Source organism: Cydia pomonella, chromosome 8, assembly GCF_033807575.1.
Source record: "Cydia pomonella isolate Wapato2018A chromosome 8, ilCydPomo1, whole genome shotgun sequence".
In the NCBI taxonomy this organism is placed as follows: domain Eukaryota; kingdom Metazoa; phylum Arthropoda; class Insecta; order Lepidoptera; family Tortricidae; genus Cydia; species Cydia pomonella.
Window position 1 is genome coordinate 15,351,385 of NC_084710.1, and position 21,103 is coordinate 15,372,487.

The following is a 21,103-nucleotide window of genomic DNA, read 5'->3' on the forward strand; positions in this document are numbered from 1 at the left end:
GTTGGGGTAGTCGCTTAATTGATCATAATGATCATTTATTGATGTCACTACACTACCTATTTGCTTTTTCTGTCTTAGCGGCAATACAGTAAAATTGTTACATAATTTCTGCTCATTGATCTTCTTAATGGGAAATTTCAATTAAACCACATTAATTATGTGTAGTACACATATTACTTATACCCGGAAAATCATAATAGTCGGACAACTAATTCATTCATAAACTGTTGTTATGAATATGAATTAAAGTATATCTTCATTTACGTCAATGCTCCTACTATTTCTGTATGTTATTTCCCGAAAGATGCATTCATAATAAACAACGAAATTCCCGGAGTTAATAAGGATATTATTTAAGACTTAGACTGAGAGTAAATAAGGAATTATGATTAACATAAAACTTCAATAAAATATGGACAAATTTCTTTTAGGATTACTTACGTAGGTATCTCAAAAAATGTGCGATGTAAAGAACCTTTGTCACGTGTGTCGTGAATCTGGGCTATAACCGCGAAAATCGCTCTCTATCACTCTAATTACGTTTTAATGAGAGTAAAAGAGAAAGAACCCCGCAATTTGCGAATTTCTGTTTTCGCGGTAGGCCCCCTGGACCGAACGAATACCATCCAGCAGTGGCATAAACACGTGCAAATTCGAACTAGAGCCCGACCAGAAATATATGATATTTGTCAAGAGGGCGCTGTTATTCTCATGTATAGGGTGACTGTTCAGTTTAGTATGAAAAATTTAGTTCCAATGAAATTCCGCAATATGGCGCCTGATCATATAACATACCTATGTGGGCGAACAACTAAAATGTTCGAATCGAACGAGTTCAATGGTGGCCGTGCGCAGCAGTGGGGTAATGGCGTGAGTTTAAATTAAACATTTGTATATATATATTATAAATATTTATTTACTAATATCGTTGTGATGCTGATGGTACTTTGGTTATTGGGGACATAACTACAAAAAGATTACATACATAAAGTGCTGAAACAGAATACGCGTTGAAGCTTCCTAAACCAAACAGCAAATAATACTGGTTACCGCTTTTCAAGTGTTATTTCGACTATTTGATATTAATACTTGAAAACCTAAATGCGTTGGTATCACAATATTAATTTAATACAATACACGAAAGCTTCAGTTAAAGTTACTCGTTATAATAATACTCCTACTAATATCTCATGTAATGTGTCACGCGTAAACATTAAAAAGTTGAGGGTGGAACTATTAGAACTTACAATCTATTTTAAACATCCTGTATTTGAATTTGCAAACATGGGCGTTATGATATGAGAAACGCACTCCAAATGTAACATATTTTATCTATGTTTACCAAAGGCTTGAAGTGTAAACTGCTTTAAACACTTTAGTATTTACTACTAGTACAAACAACTACAGTTACAGCTTAATCTTTACATAATACTAACATTACTAACAGTGTATAAGGCACAGTATAATGCATACATAAATTAGTGGCAATGCGGGACTAAATGCTTCTAATACAGGAAATACATAAAACTTAAACATTATACATGCTAAACCTTTTCTACAATTCCAAACATTCTGTTTCTCTTATTTCATGGATAATGCAGTTAAGTTTAAGTGAATGAAATATTGTAATACTTATTTTGTTCACACGGAATATTTGTGTACTTAAATAACTTTTCGACACCGGTCAGACAAATGCCTGACGATATGTAGGTTTCTTTACATACAGCATGGTGTATTGTTTGATTAAAAAAAAAACATTGTATAAGTTATTTCTTCGTAGCGTTCACAAGGTGGGATCATATTAATAACAAAATAACTAGTTTACATGATGCAAAACCTTAGGAAGGTACTACCTAGCAAGCATAATACAGTACATTGTGCATTACCTAAGGGCGTTAAGAAGGGGATTACTGACGAGAGCATTAGGAGTTCGACGCCGAAGGCGGATGGGTTTTAATGACTCGAATTTATAATCAAACCCCTTACTGCCCGTGATACACACAATGTTTTTCATCAAATTAGCGAAAAAAAAAGTTAACACGATGGTAAAATTACCGATATCGACAGCCATATTGTTAATTGCTTGACGTAGAGACATCAAATGCAGTCTCATTCCGCATACAGCCAAGATTTAAAATTGTGTAAAAAATATTTAATCAGATGTTAAATCATTGAAATTCAACTTTTTAAATTATAAACAAGAAAAAAACAATAAAAGAAATAAAATAATAAACACACAGACCCGAAGTGTTATTTTAAACGTCATAATTCTATTAAATTATGACGTTTACTTAACACTTGCACGGGCTGGGCTATCAAAATCGCTGCCAACTTAGCATGTTCTGACTCTAAGTAATTGAATGAGATTTTAAATGTCACAAGCCACAATTATTATAGGTATGGTAAGACAGTTCCTACCCACAAGGAGAAATATTCTGCCTCTACGCCAGGTTTATTAACACACTAACACTTGATGGCCCACTGTCAGTTTGTTAAGTATAGAATATACAGAAATACATTTAGACTATACAAAAATTAAAATAAATCAACGACTCCATAAAATAAAAATATGCTTTTAAAAATACATCAGATACACGACCTATACAAACAAGTACACACACATAAATATGCATATTATATTGAATTAAATATCCTGGCTGTTAAAATACAGCGTGTATTTTTGATACGACCAAATATTCTAAAAGTATTTAGTATTAATATTTTACTAAAAATTTACCAATTTAATTTTTTCTTATAAATTAATTCAGCACGCGTAGTAGTAGGTACTTTGTTTTTATTTAAAACATCGTAAACTGAAGCGATGTTAGGAGTACATCACAACTGTCACAAGTGATGACTAAGTACACAATAGAATACCGCTCGAAAAAAAAATTGCATTCTGTTTGTCAAGGCTAAATTAAACATTTATTTAATCTTACGTCTCGATTCAATTTGCGGTTGTGTTAAAAATAGGTAGAAGGCAGCTGGCAGCAACCGATCGTATCAGAAACACGAAGTTCCGTCCAGAACTGGCCATGTATATGTGCGTGTGAAGGTCGTCTGCTGCTTAAGGGTCAAGGGGCAAGACGGCACGTACGGTAATACCATCATCTACACTCTACACCATTAAGGCCAGTCCAGACGGGACAATTTTTCGTCCAATCTGATAAAATTGTCAATTTAATCAGGCTGTATTGAAATTGTGTAAGTGTGGATACTAGACGAGATTTGAAGACTTATGGGGGTACTACACTGACTGTACGTTATATAGCAGCTAGTGTGGGATCACGATTAAGGTACTCGTACACATGGGCAGTTGAGTGCTATTAGTACATGTGAACAGTGGGCCAAAGTAATTGACCTTATAAGCGCCGAAGACTAAATTACGTCGACCGAATGTCGTGCCCCAGACCCTACATATTCTGATTGACTCTGCTCCTTACGACCACCGACTAACCAATACCGACCAGCTCTAATTATTTTATATTCTAAATATGTCATAACTAAAATTATTAACAATCGCTGTCGTATTTCTGTGACGTCAAGATCGTAACGTAAATATTCAGCAGGATAAAAATAGCCGAATGAGGTATAAGTAGTTCATTTCTTTTATGACCATTTATTATTTATGTTATCAAACTTGATTACTAATTCTTACGAAACAAAGCAAAATCAAATAAAGACATTAATAAATAATCATCATAATTAATACAGTCGTGATTATAACTATTCAAGTATCGTAGCTCGTATTTGAATATAAATAAATAATTTCACATAAATTAATACCAAATGCATCATCACTATACTAATTACAACAAGCATCCATGGGATCAATATTATAACAAATATCTCAGATTGTGCTAATCAATCAATGATCAATTTTGACACAACCTTTTAAGCATTATAATTTTATTATAATCTAACTATTCTGCAGTGCTTAAACAAATATGTAAAAGTATTTAAAATGCGACTATTGCAAGTCTTTAACACAGGAAAATAAGTGGTTCTCGAGATATTTAGCGTTGTAACAGACGGAGGGATGGACAGAGTCGCAGCATAAGGGTTCCTTTTGTACCTTTTTGGTACGGAACCCTAACCCTAATGAAATAAAATAAAATAAAAACAAATATTATGTACAGCAGTGGGACACAAAAGGTTCGTAATAATAATAATTATGTACAAATGGTACAAGATTATTAAGCAAATTTAAAATTTAGCCCAGTAACCTTCACATCTCCTAACATTTCCAAAAATGTTATTTTTTCCACATCATGTTTCAATTCCAGGATATCTAAAAATGATCTATTTATACACATTTCCAAAGTAGTTCTTCCGTAGCCTCCTTCAAATTTGAATTCTAATAAGACATCTGAGGAACCTGAAACCAAACACTCCAATTCAATTTTTAAAAATATTAGGTTTTTTATTTATTTATTAATTCGTAACAACTAATCCTTTAATTAATTAAATAAAAGGATTAGTTTTAGATACGAAATCACTAATAGTATTAAATTTAATTTCAGTTAATTTTTCGTTACCCTATGAAATTGTTCATTCAATCAATTTATGGATAAAAATAAATGGGTCAATCAACTGGTTTTTTTGCCGTTGTTTTACCCCATAAGCCAGATCATAACAGTTACATTGATTGAAAGAAAAAAAGATTGTAACACATTCTTCTTACAGGATTAGTAGATACATAAAGAAATGGTCTTGAAATTACAAAAAAAAAATTGCTTATTTGATGTGATATAATTATTTTTTATAATTGTACCTGTTCTGCTAAATCAGGATTAATAATAATAACAGTAGACATACCAGCTTGACCATTGGAATTAGGCACTATAAATAATAAAATTAAAACATAAATACCTGACATCATACCATTGGCTTCGCCTTTGATCTGGTCAGATTCTGGTATGGCTTGCTGACCATTTTCTATGACTCTCACAGCTATTTCATTTCTCTGGAAATCACTGTCTATTTGACAAGCAATATTATTATTATCTGGCCTTGGTGATCCCGTTAATAAATTGGCAGTGAATCTGGAAAAAAGGCGAGTTACATAACAAATTATGCCATTTCCTTTCCAATAAAGTTTTATTTTTAGTACTTAGACACATGTACATGTTTTATTAGGCGGGTTTACAAGATTAAAAACCTTTTCAAACAGAAAACATATCATTTTATAAAGTACATGTTTTATTAGGCGAGTTTACAAGATTAAAAACCTTTTCAAACAGAAAACATATCATTTTTTTTTATTCACAAAAATTGAACATGTTGAAACCCAAACTACCTATGAGATAAAAAAATATTTTGTCAAAATTGGTGGTGTTCTTCATAAATGCTTATCAAGTGGACTTGGAACAAGCCCTTGATAATTGTTTAATAATAAATAATAGATAAATAAATATTATAGGACATTATTAATTATTACACAAAATGGTAAGCTCAATAAGCTTGTGTTAAGGTTACTTAGACAACATTATATAAATATTTATAAATACTTAAATAGATTGAAAACACCCATGACATAGGAACAAATATCCGTGCTCAACACATAAATAAGTAAGGGCATTACCAGGATTTGAACCCGGGACCATCAGCTTCATAGGCAGGGTCACTACCAACGAGGCCAAAGCGGTCATCCGGTTTATCTTTATCCATTATTATGGCATTTGTGTTTGATAAAACAGGGACAAAATTTAACAGACATTAGCTAAGTTGTATGAATAAAGGACCGGGGTAAGACATGTCCACTAAAGTAAATATATTTTTTTTTATAGTAGGTAATAGGAACAATTATTAAAACTTAATGTTTTAAATAAAGCTTGAATATTTTTTTTTACTAAACTAGAATGTGTTTTTTAACATATCATAAAGTATCCTCCATTAATTCTGATACACTGTAGTAGCATTTCTTGACCAGCTTACTTTTTGAACGATTGCTTGTAAAAAGGAGTATGTTTGTGAATTTTGTAAACAAGAAGCAATTTTATTGTAAATCATTATTTACTATGACTTGAGCTAAAAATAATTATGCATACCTGTTTGGATCATTGATAGTGCAAGAGACCTCCAAGGAATCTCCGTTGCCCAGCGCCCGCGGTATCACAAACATGTTTCTTTCTGTCGATCGCACCGGCCGCAGGGGAACGCTCTCACTGCCTCCATTCAACTGAGTGCCATAAACGCCATCACCACGCCCATTCTCTACGCCGCTTCTAAATCAATAATAACTAACTTTAGTCTCCTATATTATACAACAGGTTATTTTAAAATATCCCGGTGGAAAACTAGCGACAAATTATGAAAAGCCGAGCTAACCTATAAGAGATATTGATTCAAGTGTCACTTTAGCCGTATCCAACGTTATAAAGATAACAGCATTTACTATCAATTGAGGATAAACGCAGTCTACTTAAAATATGATTCACTTTCATACATTATTATTCAATTGTCGTTTGTCGCCCAAAATAATAATAACCTTGAAAAAATACGATTACACTATTTACACTGACGCATCGTCGACGTTGACATTGACATTTGGGATTGGGTCACGTCTGGAAATTTTTGTACGAAAGCAATCTTTAAAAAGTTTGATTATGTAGTACTTTTTACACGGATAAATATGGATCTTACGGGATTATGATTATAAAATAAAAGTATGAATTACCAGTTTATAAATTGATATTACCTATTAAGAAAATAACGTTGTCTATGTAGGCCTGTCAGATTTATGTTAAAACTTCCGTCATTCATAGACCAGCGGTTGAACAAAAATGGGTTTCGATAATATTAAAGTTTTTTCTTTTTTGATATGTCATTGGGAGTATGTTAAATAATACTTTGGTAAAAAGTTAGAAATTTTAAGGTTGAGCTTTCGGTTATATTTAAATATTTTAATTTTTGCTAATAACTAAGTAAATATAGAATTAAAGTTACAGAAAACTTTAGCATATCGAATAACACTTCAATTTATGTACAATTTTCAGTTTTTAGAAATCTGGAACAGCTGCTTTCTGGTAAACGTAAAAACACGAGTTATTTTGTAAATATAGAATTAGAGTTGCTGATATTGCAAAATTACGATATTATCGATCAACTTAGTATTCTAGTAAAAAGTTAGACATGTAGACAATGTGCTTGTCTAGATATTGATTTCAGGTTAAGCAGTATAGCTAATATTGAATTAAAGTTTGTAGAGTTAATAATAATCGATCATCAACAATGATCTCAGTTACTAAACAAAAATTTAGAAATATAAAATCACGGCGACACTCATTACTGATATGTATGCATTCCTTGCTTATATAAATACATTACATTTCAAACGCGCGGCAAGTTTGCGCGCGCCGCGCGCTGTGGCAGGAGGCAGCGAACAACGGTAGTGGGGAGCGGGGTGCCCTTGACTGCGTCTACGGTCCATCAAAAAAATTCCTAAAGCGTGTTTTAAATTAATAGCAATAGAAAATTGTTATTTTGTTGTTACTATAATAGGTATTATATTACGAAATTAGTGACCATATTCTGCGTCGAAAGAAAAACGCATGAAAACTCGAAAACACGCGTTTTCCCAAACATAAGACTAATCTAGATAGATTGTATACCCCCAAAAACCCCTATATACCAAATTTCAGCGAAATCGTTAGAGCCGTTTCCGAGATCACAGAAATATAATTATATATATATATACAAGAATTGCTCGTTTAAAGGTATAAGATAAAATAACTTTTTTTTTTGATATATCATGTGACGTTTTCGTTTACACACTAAAAGCACAGTGTAAAAAGTAACAGTGGGCCGACGCCTTTGATGTTTGCGTAAATGCCGACACCGCTCAAGGTCTCCGTACCTACCTAGGGTTATCACAGACTTACACAACTGCCCAAAAGAGGATAGAAATGTTTTTAGTTTTCATGTTGTATGATGTATGTGTACTAATTTTACAAATGACGTCCATTTTGGAAATAAAGATGGCGGACGTCACTTTTTTGAAAAAGTCGTCATGGGTGTTGTTTTCTGGGTTTTTAGGGGTGTGGATTTCAAAAATGGCATCTATTTTGAAAATAAATATGGCGGACGCTACTTTTTGAAATGGGTGTCGATGTGTGTAGCCGTGATATCAACCACCTTTAATTCTAAAATGGTCTCTATTTTTGAAATCTGCACCAACAAGAACCGCCAAAATTGACGTCATTTTTGTAATTGGAACCCCGAGGAACCTCGGAGATGACACCCATATCGATTTTTAAGAAAAATTAACGTCCGCCATCTTGGATTTCAAAATAGACGTCATTTTCGTAATCGGAATCCCGAGGAACCTCGGATATGACACCCATATCGACTTTTAAGAAAAAATAATTTCCGCCATCTTGGATTTCAAAATGAACGTCATTTTCGTAATCGGATCCCCGAGGAACCTCGGAGATGACACCCATATCGATTTTTAAGAAAAATTAATGTCCGCCATCTTGGATTTCAAAATGAACGTCATTTTCGTAATCGGAACCCCGAGGAACCTCGGAGATGACACCCATATCGATTTTTAAGAAAAATTAATGTCCGCCATCTTGGATTTCAAAATAGACGTCATTTTCGTAATCGGAATCCCGAGGAACCTCGGATATGACACCCATATCGACTTAAGAAAAAATAATTTCCGCCATCTTGGATTTCAAAATGAACGTCATTTTCGTAATCGGATCCCCGAGGAACCTCGGAGATGACACCCATATCGATTTTTAAGAAAAATTAATGTCCGCCATCTTGGATTTCAAAATGAACGTCATTTTCGTAATCGGAACCTCGAAGAACCTCGGAGATGACACCCATACCGATTTTTAAGAAAAATGAATTTCCGCCATCTTGGGTTCCATAATGGATGTCATTTTCGTAATCGGCACCCTGAGGACTTTCAAAAATAATGAAAACATCAAATACTACATGATACATATACAAACAGAAGCAAGAAACAATTTCTTGCTTTTTAAAGTCTTAAACTACTCATAATTTCTTAAAATAAGTTATAAAACATGTCCGCCATTTTGAATTTGAAAATTGATATCATAATTATGATATATTTTTGTTTACACTGAGACAAATAATTAGCACATGTCGTATGAAATATTTTAATTGTGTGTTTTTTTTTTATTTTTTTTTATACTACGTCGGTGGCAAACAAGCATACGGCCTGCCTGATAGTAAGCAGTATCCGTAGCCTATGTACGCCTGCAACTCCAGAGGAGTTACATGCGCGTTGCCGACCCTAACACCCTCCCACCCCTCGTTGAGCTCTGGCAACCTTACTCACCGGCAGGAACACAACACTATGAGTAGGCCGGGTCTAGTGTTATTTGGCTGCGATTTTCTGTAAGGTGGAGGTACTTTCCCAGTTGGGTTCTGCTCTAGATCTGGAATGACATCCGCTGTGCTGTGCCCTACCACACAGAGCCAGATGACATTTACAATGCCCATACCTCTCTTATAATGCCTGTGCTAAAAATGTGATTGCGAACTACCTGCAATAACTATACAGTACCTGGGCGACCGAGCTTTGCTCGGTTATAACTAACTATTTATTGTAATATGGTGGTGTATAGGTGATAATCTTAACTACATTCTTTTACTAAATTAATCTTGTCTAAAACAATAAAAATTAAAAAATTATATATAAAATTGAACATATAAAAAAAAACAAAAGTTAGTCACCAGGCGAGATTCGAACCCGTAACACTCGTTTAGCAGTCCGCGTCTTAACCCGCTGGACCAGACGGACAGTGGCCGGCAATACGAAATTAGCGACCATATTCTGCGTCGAAAGAAAAACGCATGAAAACTGGAAAACACGCGTTTTTCCAAACATAAGACTAATCTAGATCGATTGTTTACCCCCAAAAACCCCCATATACCAAATTTCAGCAAAATCGTTAGAGCCGTTTCCGAGATCCCGGAAATATATATATACAAGAATTGCTCGTTTAAAGGTATAAGATAATTAGGCATTAAAACACTCGTGTGATCTTTTTAAGAAACTCACTTCGTTCGTTTCCTAAGCCCACACTCGTGTATTTTAATGCCTTTTATTATGTAGCAGTAACATAAACTACTAATATATGTTGAAAGTAAGTACAGGCGGCTAACACAATGGTAACGAAAGACAAAAGTTTTGAAAATGTAATTTTCATCATCGTCACTTGGCTGTACATTTGAGGGCCTATTGCGAACCACGTTCGACGTGTTACCTCTCTGTTGCACTTGTAAATTCGTACGTAAGTATGACAGGGAGGCAACACGTCGAACGTGGTTCGCGGTAAGCCCTCTGATGCCACCTCCATTAGTCTTTTGTACGCCGGTATAGCCTTCGACTCAATGTATATTCTACACTTTTTATGGAAACGTAGTTCCTCCTTCCCGTAGAAATATTTAACTTTCCCATCACCAAGAAAGATTATTTGCTCGCAGTTATTAACTGCTCAATTCCTCGTTTTTTCTCTGTTACTAAGTCAGTACAGTACACATATCAAACATTTTTCACTCATTTTGAAGTCATAATAACTTTTATTCTATAATTAAATTCATGTAATGTCCGCATTTAATTTATGTGCACGATAAACAAACAAATGAATGATTTGAAAGAAAAGACAAACAGCGCTTGCGAAGCTGAGCGGGGGGCGCGGGCGGGGCGAAGTATCTATCGCTCACTAGGTCGGCTACGATAGGTTCCCGCGCGCCGAGCCGACATGTTGACGGACCAGCGCGGCATGGTTATGAATTTCGCGCCTTTTTAAGTTGATTTTACTATTACAATGCAAGCTACACAGAGATATTTCTACCTTTCCATAAAATGGCTGCATATATTATTTTATAGTAATAGACTTATCTCTACGGACTTTAATTCAATATTAGATCTTACAGGACAAAAAACGCATATTAATTGTAAAGCACATATCCTATTCTTCTAATTTTTTGCCTTGCCTATTAACTTAAGAATTTAGATATGATATTGTGGATTTTTCAAACTTTAATTCAATATTGACAAAATAATAAGCTAATTTGAGTTTGACAAAGTAGCACGTTGATTTTTTTTCTAAAAATTTGATAGCATAAAGCCTCATACATATTATAAAAGACGATGCTTAAATTTTGTACTTTAATTCAATGTTCAAAATTCATCAATAAAAATACATAAATACCTTATTTATATCTAACGCTCGTTCTAAATTTTCTTCATATATTACAAATATGCTTAAAAATATGTCCCATACCAGATAAACATCACTTTTCACTCTTTAGAATTATCGAAACTTATAGGGCAAAAATCCGGTCCCACTATTGGTCTATCATGCGTCTCCCTGTCCGATGAACAGTGTCCATCTTTTTCTATCGTGTATTGTTTGTGCCATATTACAATAAGTTTATAATGTTTTTGTTTTTAAAATGTAAAACCGGGGGATAAGGTCGAACAAAAATTCACAATTAGTAACGGTTCTAGACAGGGGTTTTTGTTACCGTTTAAAAAAGCCTTTTATTTCTTAAAGTGGACTTGCATAAAAAATATAAAAATACTTGATATTATATTAAGATACCTATTTTTTATAATTACATTATGTTAGAGTTTCAGTTAATTAAATTATTTGTAACAAACTAGTTATTTTATTGTATTAAAGTTTAAATTAGCTTATTTTATTGTAATTTTATTTCATACCCTGTCCAACAATCCCAGCATGCTTTCAACATCTTCAGACACTTGTTAACACTAAACTGCGAACCTAACTGATTTCAAGACACGATAATAAATCGACTTAGAACGGTACAGTGCTTAAAATTCCAAACCTAAAGATGGTTTTCATTAACACGCTGACGTAATATTGAAAATAAACAACACACGAACACACCGTTGTTAACAGTTATCGCGTCATCTCACATACCCGCTCGCTCGTGGGTACTACGATTTTTTTACACTATCACTTATCACTGCACTGAATTGACTTTTACTAAAGATTCTTTGTAGGTATATTCCTTGTATAAAATGATGCTGTGACTAACTTCGCGCGTAGACACGTGCACCTCTCTTTACCTGATCATGATAACTACATCGCAGCCTTCGTTGTGAAAAACCAAGTTGTTTTCGTAATGACGAAATATCGCTGCGCGCTATTCACCTCTCTTGTAAGGTTTAAATTATAGTAATTTACTTGATCTAGGAGTTCTTCGTCCCTGACGACTTTGAATCCATCAGTTTGTATGTTAATAGTTGTGTGGGAGTAAGATGAATGGATTAGACGCGTTCTTTGTATGAAAGGCTATGCTCAGCTTGCAATGCTTGTGAGTGAGATGTACGAAATGGAGCGGACGGTGAGACGATACCGTAAACGTTTTTCAATGTGTGCTGTATTCCGTGGTACCATTGCGTGGTGTGGGTTACATTCCAACACACACCAATGCTTCTGCGAAATGTGGAACCGATCAATTTAAATTTAGACATTACAATTCATAATAAGTAAAAAAGTAGGTGGGCATTTATGTTCACTGTATACGAACAGATTATTGTGTTATTGCTACTATTGTATATTGTAAAACTAGTCTAGTAATAAATCTGCGAAATATTTTGTATGGAAATCCCCCTCAAACAACATGAAGTTAGGAGCTATGTCATTAATACGTAGGTATCTAATGTGAAATCAATCTTGTAATATACCTAAATATGTACGATTAATTATAGACATTGGGTTTAAGTTCTCATGTGGGATTAAATTCATCCTTCAATAAAAACAGGTTCACTTAGTATTCTCGTTTATGAAATCATTGTTGCATAATAAGTAATAACATAACAAACTTAAACTATTTTCTTAATATTAAAAATAAATAAACAGTCATCATCATTTACATTCATCACATTTACTTGGCAGTTGATGCAACATGCCCTTTTTACATAAGTGCCACGCATGGAAGGTGCACACTGTTTTAGGTAATATTGGACTATTTATTTATACTACTATAATATTGCATTAAGTGTAATGCCGGGTACTTCACATTTACACTATAAAACTACGTAAGGTACATATTAATCAATTAAGAACAATAACAAAAAATGCGCATTTTGCACTTCTTGGTTGGATTACTGGAAAATACCCAAAAAAAAACTTTGGTAGTCGTTTTATTTTATAAGAATTAGTTACACCAGACATTCAAGTTTACGCGTAGGCACCTATTTGTACTATACCTATACTAGGATAAATTATCAAAGTTTTATAACATTTATGTCCTACGAAATAAATTAATTTGACTAGGATTTAATACCGTTTTTCCTTAATCTATTCTACTTCTATACAAAACGAGGATATTTTCATTTCTACAACAATACAGATACATTACTTATAAGTTGGTAGAACTTTAAACATGTATGTATTTAGGTCCACGGTAGCTAACGGTATTGTACTAAACTTAAAAAAATATAGGACATCACAGGTTTCGGCGTCGTTGTGGGCACTTACTTGTACTAAAGTTGATAAGCCATATGAATATATAGAACAATTTTAAGTGTTATAATAATATTAATAATAGGTAGTAAACATATCAAAAAATCGAACTACTCTGCTACCAAGAATACATGAAATAATTGTGTTATTTAAAATAGACACACTACTATTTAAACTATAAACCGAAATAAATGTCAAATACGAAGGAAACAATTACCAAGGCCTCCAGTGTTTGGTCATTGCTCTGGAGCAATCGAACCAGCGTCCTCTGTTTGCACGACGACAGGGCTATAACCGCGAAAATCAAAATTCGTCAATTGCGGGTATTTATAACTGTCACTCTAATTACATCTTAATGAGAGTAAAAGAGAAAGATCCCTATAATTTGCTAATTTCGGTTTTCCCGCTAGGCCCCCAGATGCCTAGACCGGGCGGCCTGGCTCGCGGTCACGGGTGGAAATTTCTAAGTATATGACAATTTTCTGAGGGCTGTCAACACTATGCAAGTTAGAATATGTACCAATTTGACCCATCGCTTTAATCTGTATAATTGGATCTACCAGAGTATAATTATTACATATAATTTACTAGGAACATAAAGAGCACTAAGCAAATTAATAAATAAATCACAACTTTCAAAACAGTATGGTAGCCATATTATGAGTTGCTTATAACGACAGACGGAGCTGTTATTGTGGCAATTTCGACCATAACATTGTTCTGCTAAAAAGAGGTAGGTACCTACAGTTTTTTCAAATTTTTGAACATTGATTAATTTCATTCGTGCTTAAATAACTACTTATACTTCGTGTTTAAATTCAAATTCCAACTTTTTTATCTCCTCAATTCCTCCGACCGAAAAATGCTTTAGTTTTTCAAAATCTGCCAAGTCAATCAAGGAGACGTCATGATGGTTTCCATTTAGTCCCACTGTTAGTATGAGGCCATTATCGCTGCGTCCGGCCGTGATATCTATCAGGTAATCTATTATCTTTTCTGAAAATCAAAGAGAGTTCTTGTAAATATTTGACCATACTTCTCGTTCGTAATTTGATGATAAATATACAAATAATAGTTGTTTATGTAACTGCTACATGTCTACGTAATGAAATGAAAGCTATAAAATACGTGGGTAGATTTATGAAATGGACGAAGTGAGTTTCTTAATAGGATCACACAAGTGTTTTAATGCCTAATTATGTGCAGTTACGTATAACTACACAAATATTATAAGCTCTCTATGATGTGTTCTGGAACCGCATATTACGACCCCTATTGCAGCATTAGATCACACTGATTGCAATTGACATTTCATTTCGATTTAAACGTCATCTTGACTGATACTAGAAATGAGGACAAATCAATTTCCTCTTTTATCAGAGGTGTTCGAAATTTAAATTTCATTAATCAAGTTTATCAGTTTATCTTTATGCTGGCCGTAATTTGCGGTTTTTAAACTCATATGATAGAGGATTTATGGTATGTGTATGAGTACTTTACTCTTTTGGAAGCGTAGGATTATAAATTTGCTGTAACGTTTAACTTACGAGGTTCCGCCGATCTGATGGTCCATTCCTGGTTCGGCATAACGCAGATATGCTTGCCCTGAATGTTGTTGCTTATGCAATAATCGGGTATAGGCTCGTTATCGTCCTCCGCTTTGGGCAGCATTTTCACTTTTCTATAAAAATAAATATAAGTGGTGTTAAACATAAGTATTAATATAACTAATGTATATTTATACTAATATATGTATTAGTGTATTTAAGATTCCGAATGTGAATTCCGGAAGATTTCAGCTCCAAACCTGACTTTAAACTAATTACTACATGAAAATTATTTAAAAAGGATTTATTATTTTAGCAATAAAATAATTAAGTACTACGAGATTTTCTTGTCCAATTCCATTCTAATCATATTATTGGTATCGCTCGGAAGTATTCTCAAAGAAGAGTAGACCGAGACAAATCGGATCACAGGGCGAAACAGATCAAACTTAAACATCGGTTAATATTTAAACTGTTGCCTATGGTAAGAGGAGAAATGTACGGTGCAATTTTAGTATACTAATATGAATGCGGTATGTCAACTATCAACGGTTATTTATCTTGTTCCGACTCGCCCTGTGATCCGCTTCTCCTCTGTTTATCCTACCTTACATCAATTGTCTGTTCAATTTTGATTAACATTTGTACCTATATAATATAAAACCATATTTCTTAAACTTATAGAAATGTTAAATATTATTCAAATATCAGTAAGTAAATAAGTGAAATATAAAAACTTACAATTGATTACTTGTGCTTGCACTTGTAGAGACTGATACTGTTAAATTCATAGTAAATCCTCCACGAGCCATAGGCGGTAGGTCAAATTCGTTGTTTTCGTGAGTGATGGATCTAAAAATAAGATAAAACACATTAAATCACTAATAAGCATTTTTTAAGATTCCATGCCCCACTAACATTTCATTAAATATCTCGCACGCAAACTCGAAATTGTCTTAATAACGTTTCTTAGAGTAAAGAAATATCGATATCATTGTTATTATTAAATGAAATTGAGTGCACTGTTTTAAAATAACGACCATTTAATATGCTTTTTGATTGAGAGCATAAGTTAGCATAAAGTTAACTAATTGGACCAATAACAATAATATTAATTCTTATGTAATTTACGGTATATTAAAATATAAAAAAAATCATACATTTAATAAGTTCAAAACTTACCCTGACTCCGGTGTTGGTGCAGCATTAATTTGCGCAATTATTGCCATGCAAACAAAAAACACTGCAATTTCCATTCTCAACGTTGTATACACAAAACTAATAAAATATAGGGTTAACTGAATTGTCCTAAATGGACAGTAAGTATAACAAATGGAACAAATTAAAAGGCACCTATTATTGATTGCCACCAAATAATGGTTATGCTAATAGGACCATACTATTTTGAACCACTTTGTGAACTGGTGTTATTGTTTAACGAGCATCCTTTATATCGTATATTAATTGTGACTCAACTACGATTTACGTACATGTAGGGTATTCAGTCTGTTGTCTTTTCCCTTTAATTTGTTAATAGAATTCCCTCCATTCATGCATCTTCACCTCGGTGGATGCCTTAGGTTTCCATTAATGACCTCAATTTCATAACAAAAATGAGATCATGATCAACGGACGTAATCCTTTTTACATTATTTTACTTAACTCTCAATGTTTAAGCTATTCTTTTAAAGGTGACATTCTTTTGGCGACTGCAACAGCATTACTGCTGCGGCATTGCGACAGAGGGATATGGGAGATGTCACGTCAGCTTCTTTTCTAAATCGCGCTGATAACGTTGTCGCATGCCGATTGCGATTACAACGTTCAGTCAATCGCGTCACTCATTTTATCAGGGAGATTGACAGTGATATCGCCTGCGTCAGTAAATAAATAATAATAAATAAATAAATATTATAGGACATTATTACAAAAAATTACTAAGCTCCACAGTAAGCCCCTCAATAATAAATAAATAAAACATATTTATTTTCAGATTCCTCAGATCCATAGATTGTCAATAAGGCTTGTGTTGAGGGTACTTAGACAACGATATAGATATATAAATAATTAAATACATAGAAAACACCCATGACTCAGGAACAAATAACCGTGCTTCACACGAATAAATGCCCTTACCAGGATTTGAACCCAGGACTACCGACTCACTACCGACTAGGCCAGACCGGTTTAGTTTAGTTTAGTTTCTTTATAGGTAAAAAAAAATTTTTTACAGGTCACAGTTATACATAATTCTATATAAAAATTAACATGTGAAAGTTTACGGTTCCTTAATTTTTAAAATAATCGTGTAATAGTTATTACAATATTTTTTTTTAAATTATCTCCTTCATAAAATCATCGACAGAATAACATGCTTGGTCTAGTAGTAAACATTTAAGTTTTTTAGCGAATATTGAGTCGCTTTCAGTCAATTTAATGTCATTAGGAATTTTGTTGTATATTTTGGGCCCAATAACACTGAGTGACTTTCGGACCTTCGCGAGTCGTTGAATAGGAGCGACTAGTACGGGCAATCTGCGGCTATTTACATCGCGGGTACAGGTTTTTATGTATGTTTTAAGGTTTATTCTAACGTATTTGCAAGCTTCTAATATATAAACGGCGGGCAGTGTTAGTATCTTATGGGTCTTAAATAGTTCCTTGGCGGGGTGATCGAACGGTTTGTTGGAGATAACACGCAAAGCTCGTTTTTGAATTTTGAAAACCTTGACACGATTTGCGGCCAGACCCCAGAGATCAACGCCTCGGATGAGGATGGAGTGAAAGTATCCGTAATAGGCCTTTTTCAGGTTTTTTGGGGATAGGCTTGGCGCGAGTCTGGACAGGGCGAAACACGCAGACGAAAGTGAGTCACAAAGCTGGTCTATGTGAGAGGACCATGTTAACCCTGAGTCAATGACATATCCCAAGTACTTAGTTTGTTCCACCTGTGGAACTAGAATATTATCGACTTTAATATTTACTAGATTTTTTGTTTTGGTGTTCCGTAATTGAAAGTGAATAATGTTAGTCGTCGCGTCGGTCGTCAAGTGCTGCAGAAGTAACGTTGCAAGAGTAACGCTGGAGCCGCTATCCTAATGTAACCTTAACCCTATCCTATCAAGAGTCCATGTACCTAATATAAGTACAAAACGTTTCACTATAAAATTGTAAAACATTAACTTTGACGTTTTTGGGCGGAAACCAATGTGACGATTTTGATAATGGCAAAGGATCCTCTTAATGTTGCAGCATTAAAGAGCGCACTGATGATGCTGATATGAATGATGAACAGTCCGTCGAACGGTACCGGCCTATCAGATAGAACAAAAAGTTGACAGTTCCGAATAACTGACAGGCCGACGGACTGTTAATCAGTCGGCTCCTGCCCCCTGTAAGGGTACCTAAAACTTATTTATTTGTTTTCAGGCGAATCCAACGTGTATACACTGGGTACTATCGGAGCGCATCGCGTGGTGACCACAAAACTTCCCTCCGTAGGTCGCACGAGAGAAGCGATGACGGCAGCAGGCAACACAACCACAAGACTTCTTGGTATCTTCCAAAAGGTACTCGTACTTTTATAAAGAGGATGTATTAAAGAAGTCTGTCAAAAACGTAATGCATGGAAAAAGTACGTAACGTTTGTTGATGTCTTTACAAATTTTCTATTCTATACGATTAACATGGTGAAGAACAATTGTATTAAAGTATGAAGGGAAACGAATTGCAAGTCAAAATGAAAAAATATCTGCCTCATCCTCCGGAAACAAAGATTTAAACAATTTATTTTTTCATTTTACATGTTCTGGAAATGGCTCATTATTTATCTATGAAGCGCGTTGAAAGTGACACATTTTTACCTAGCAATGACAATTCAGTTTAAAATGGATTTGTTAGTTTCAATTTTAAAATTTAACTCAAGATCCCATAAATAATGATCTTTTCATCTCAATTGTTCAGTGAGTGTTACCCCAAATAAAAATAGATACTTACCTACTACGAGTTTATACACTTTATAAATATCTAATACTTAGTCACTTTCCTTTAAAAAATGTAAAGTAGAGTCTTTAATCGAGTGCTCTCTCACTCCGTTCGAGCGGCAAAATATCGCCATCGATGGGTGCATTTTATCCGTTGGTAGTAGCCTGATTTTATAAACTTATAAATAATGTCATTTTGCTATCATATTGAATCTGAAATAAACGGTAACTCTTGGTATATATACCTAACTATGTATTTCAAATTTCCAATAGATATTGAAATTATGTAACATTCCGATACTTATTATTGAAAAAAAGGTCTGAAAAGGGAATCAGAAGTGGTCTGAGGAACTCTAATGGTGAAACAACGTTACTATATGTATACTGTATAAAGTCGGAATCGCCAGAACTATAGTTTAAGTACCTTCATCCGGCTCAGAAACTTGCTCTGAACTATTTTATTAATTAAGATTTAAATTTTATAGTCTTTTGCTTGGGTTTAACTTCATTTCGAAGTTTTCACTTCGGATAAAACTTTAGGATACTTCAACGTTTCTTCAAACAAAAACATCACTTTTGACACCGACATATCCTATCCATATCGTAGAGACCTAATATTTGACGTATCTTCGAAATTCGAATCGGGCCGATTGTTTCTTCATCCTAAACGATGCGTGTCGATATGTGTAAGATATCCAATGCTAATAATAGATTTGACTCAACTCGGCAATGATGTGTGCAAAGCCGCAAAAGGAGGGTGCTCAAAATAGTGCACAACGAAATTATTCTTCGTTTTACTGTCTAGACACAATTCAATTTTACGCGTATTGGATGACTTTATGACAACATTAGGTACCGTGTTAAAGTATTTACAACACAGACGAATGGGCATTTATTCTACAAAACAGAATACATGTTCAAAACTGGTATCTACTGTTATTGATTTAGAGCATTAGTACCAAATATTTGGATATTTATCAGCCGATTAACATGCAATAAATAATATCTACACTCGTTTGAGTGAGTTTATTTATTCTTTTTTTTTTGCTTAAACTGGAGCAGATCTACATGCGTAGGTCTGGCACGACATTGATTTTTTCAGGGCACCCATGCAAAAAAATCTAAAAGAGAAAACTAAAACGAACACAGAACATAGGTACCAGCGGCGGCGCGTCACAAATATTCGTGGGGAACCCGGAGCTAATTTTAGTTTCCTTTTCTCCATGAACCGATCGTGAAAGTACTCAACGGGCTGAAATTAGACAAGCCGGTGGGAATCGAGTTCTTTGAACGATCCGCCACTGATAGGTACGTAAGTTTCTAATAAAGGAGAGAGGTAGAGAGTGTGTGTACTGACATTATTATAAAATTAATATAGGTATAGACAGAGTAGGTATATAGTTTTTCTTCTTTATTCAGGAACGTGTCTATTGTTTGTCTAATTCCACCTGTCCAATTTCTTGGTCTAATATGTATTTGCGACACGAATTTGGCTCTATGTGAGCGAATGAGACGCAATGCACATTCGACCAAGAAATTTGATAGGTGGAATACCACCTTAAGGGTCGGTTGCACCAAACCGTCTGTCACCGTTAAAACGTTCGCTAAATTTTATTGTATGGGAAGTTTCATAGATCTCTGTTACGTGACGTTGATCAGTCTGTTAACTGTGTTTGGCGCAACTGGCACTAAGACAGGTTTATTTCAAGGCTGCGGACTGAACGCACGCGACCGGCGACGTGGCAAGCGGCAAATTAAGACCATTCATACATTTGGCCGAGCGCAATGGATGAATGGCCTTGCCGCTCGCCGTGCCGCCGGTCGCTTGCGTCCAGTCCGCGGCCTATGGGAGCTTGTAGTTAATCTGATCCTGGTGGTTGTTGTCAGGTGGAGTATGTGTTCCTCGTGGGCGTCGGCGGCGGCGTGCCTCACTACACCGACTACGAGCGCCACGTCCGGCTTGGAGACGTCGTGGTGTCCACCCCCGCGGCGGATCTGACTGACAAGTGAGTTATCCATTACTCATGATTTCACAACCGGAGTTAAATACGTGGCTCCTTGAGCTATAGAGCTCGAAAATCCTCATGGC

General features: G+C 34.6%; 3 protein-coding genes across 9 annotated transcripts in view; 1 reads left to right on the forward strand and 2 right to left on the reverse strand.

Annotated features, from left to right (window-relative positions):
* Positions 1–21,103, forward strand: part of LOC133520667 (uncharacterized) — a 47,242-nt gene that overhangs the window by 15,371 nt on the left and 10,768 nt on the right. For all 5 annotated transcript variants that reach the window (XM_061855260.1, XM_061855261.1, XM_061855258.1 and 2 more), the window contains 2 exons: positions 18,461–18,600; positions 20,902–21,020. In XM_061855260.1, the coding sequence (XP_061711244.1) occupies positions 18,461–18,600; positions 20,902–21,020 (259 nt within the window). The remainder of the gene's footprint in view (positions 1–18,460; positions 18,601–20,901; positions 21,021–21,103) is intronic.
* LOC133520669 (uncharacterized) lies at positions 889–12,105 on the reverse strand. Of its 3 annotated transcripts, none has more exons than XM_061855265.1 (4): positions 12,083–12,105; positions 6,051–6,227; positions 4,873–5,045; positions 889–4,378 (listed from the first exon to the last, which is right to left on the reverse strand). In XM_061855265.1, exons 1-4 carry the CDS (start codon positions 12,088–12,090, stop codon positions 4,197–4,199), a joined length of 540 nt encoding a protein of 179 aa, XP_061711249.1. In that variant the 5' UTR covers positions 12,091–12,105; the 3' UTR covers positions 889–4,196. The 3 variants fall into 3 exon arrangements, with proteins under 3 accessions (XP_061711249.1, XP_061711248.1, XP_061711247.1); XM_061855264.1 differs by lacking the exon at positions 12,083–12,105 and adding an exon at positions 11,711–11,894 and having other exon boundaries at positions 4,885–5,045; XM_061855263.1 differs by lacking the exon at positions 12,083–12,105 and adding an exon at positions 11,711–11,894.
* Positions 12,786–17,002, reverse strand: LOC133520670 (uncharacterized). The gene is made up of 4 exons (XM_061855268.1): positions 16,214–17,002; positions 15,773–15,883; positions 15,032–15,165; positions 12,786–14,480 (listed from the first exon to the last, which is right to left on the reverse strand). The coding sequence occupies exons 1-4, from the start codon at positions 16,285–16,287 to the stop codon at positions 14,284–14,286; spliced, it is 516 nt and encodes a 171-aa protein (XP_061711252.1). The 5' UTR covers positions 16,288–17,002; the 3' UTR covers positions 12,786–14,283.

Bases quoted from the DNA above. Each gene is read 5' to 3' on its own strand.
- LOC133520669 (XM_061855263.1), bottom strand. From the start codon at position 11,742: ATGTTGAAAGCATGCTGGGATTGTTGGACAGG. The intron at 6,228-11,710 runs GTATGAAATAAA...TTATTGATTTAG, and splicing joins TGCTGGGATTGTTGGACAGG to AAGCGGCGTAGAGAATGGGC. The intron at 4,379-4,872 runs GTATTTATGTTT...GTTTGGTTTCAG, and splicing joins AGCCAATGGTATGATGTCAG to GTTCCTCAGATGTCTTATTA.
- LOC133520670 (XM_061855268.1), bottom strand. From the start codon at position 16,287: ATGGAAATTGCAGTGTTTTTTGTTTGCATGGCAATAATTGCGCAAATT. The intron at 15,166-15,772 runs GTAAGTTTTTAT...TTATTTTTATAG, and splicing joins GCAAGCACAAGTAATCAATT to AAAAGTGAAAATGCTGCCCA. The intron at 14,481-15,031 runs GTAAGTTAAACG...TTTGATTTTCAG, and splicing joins CATCAGATCGGCGGAACCTC to AAAAGATAATAGATTACCTG.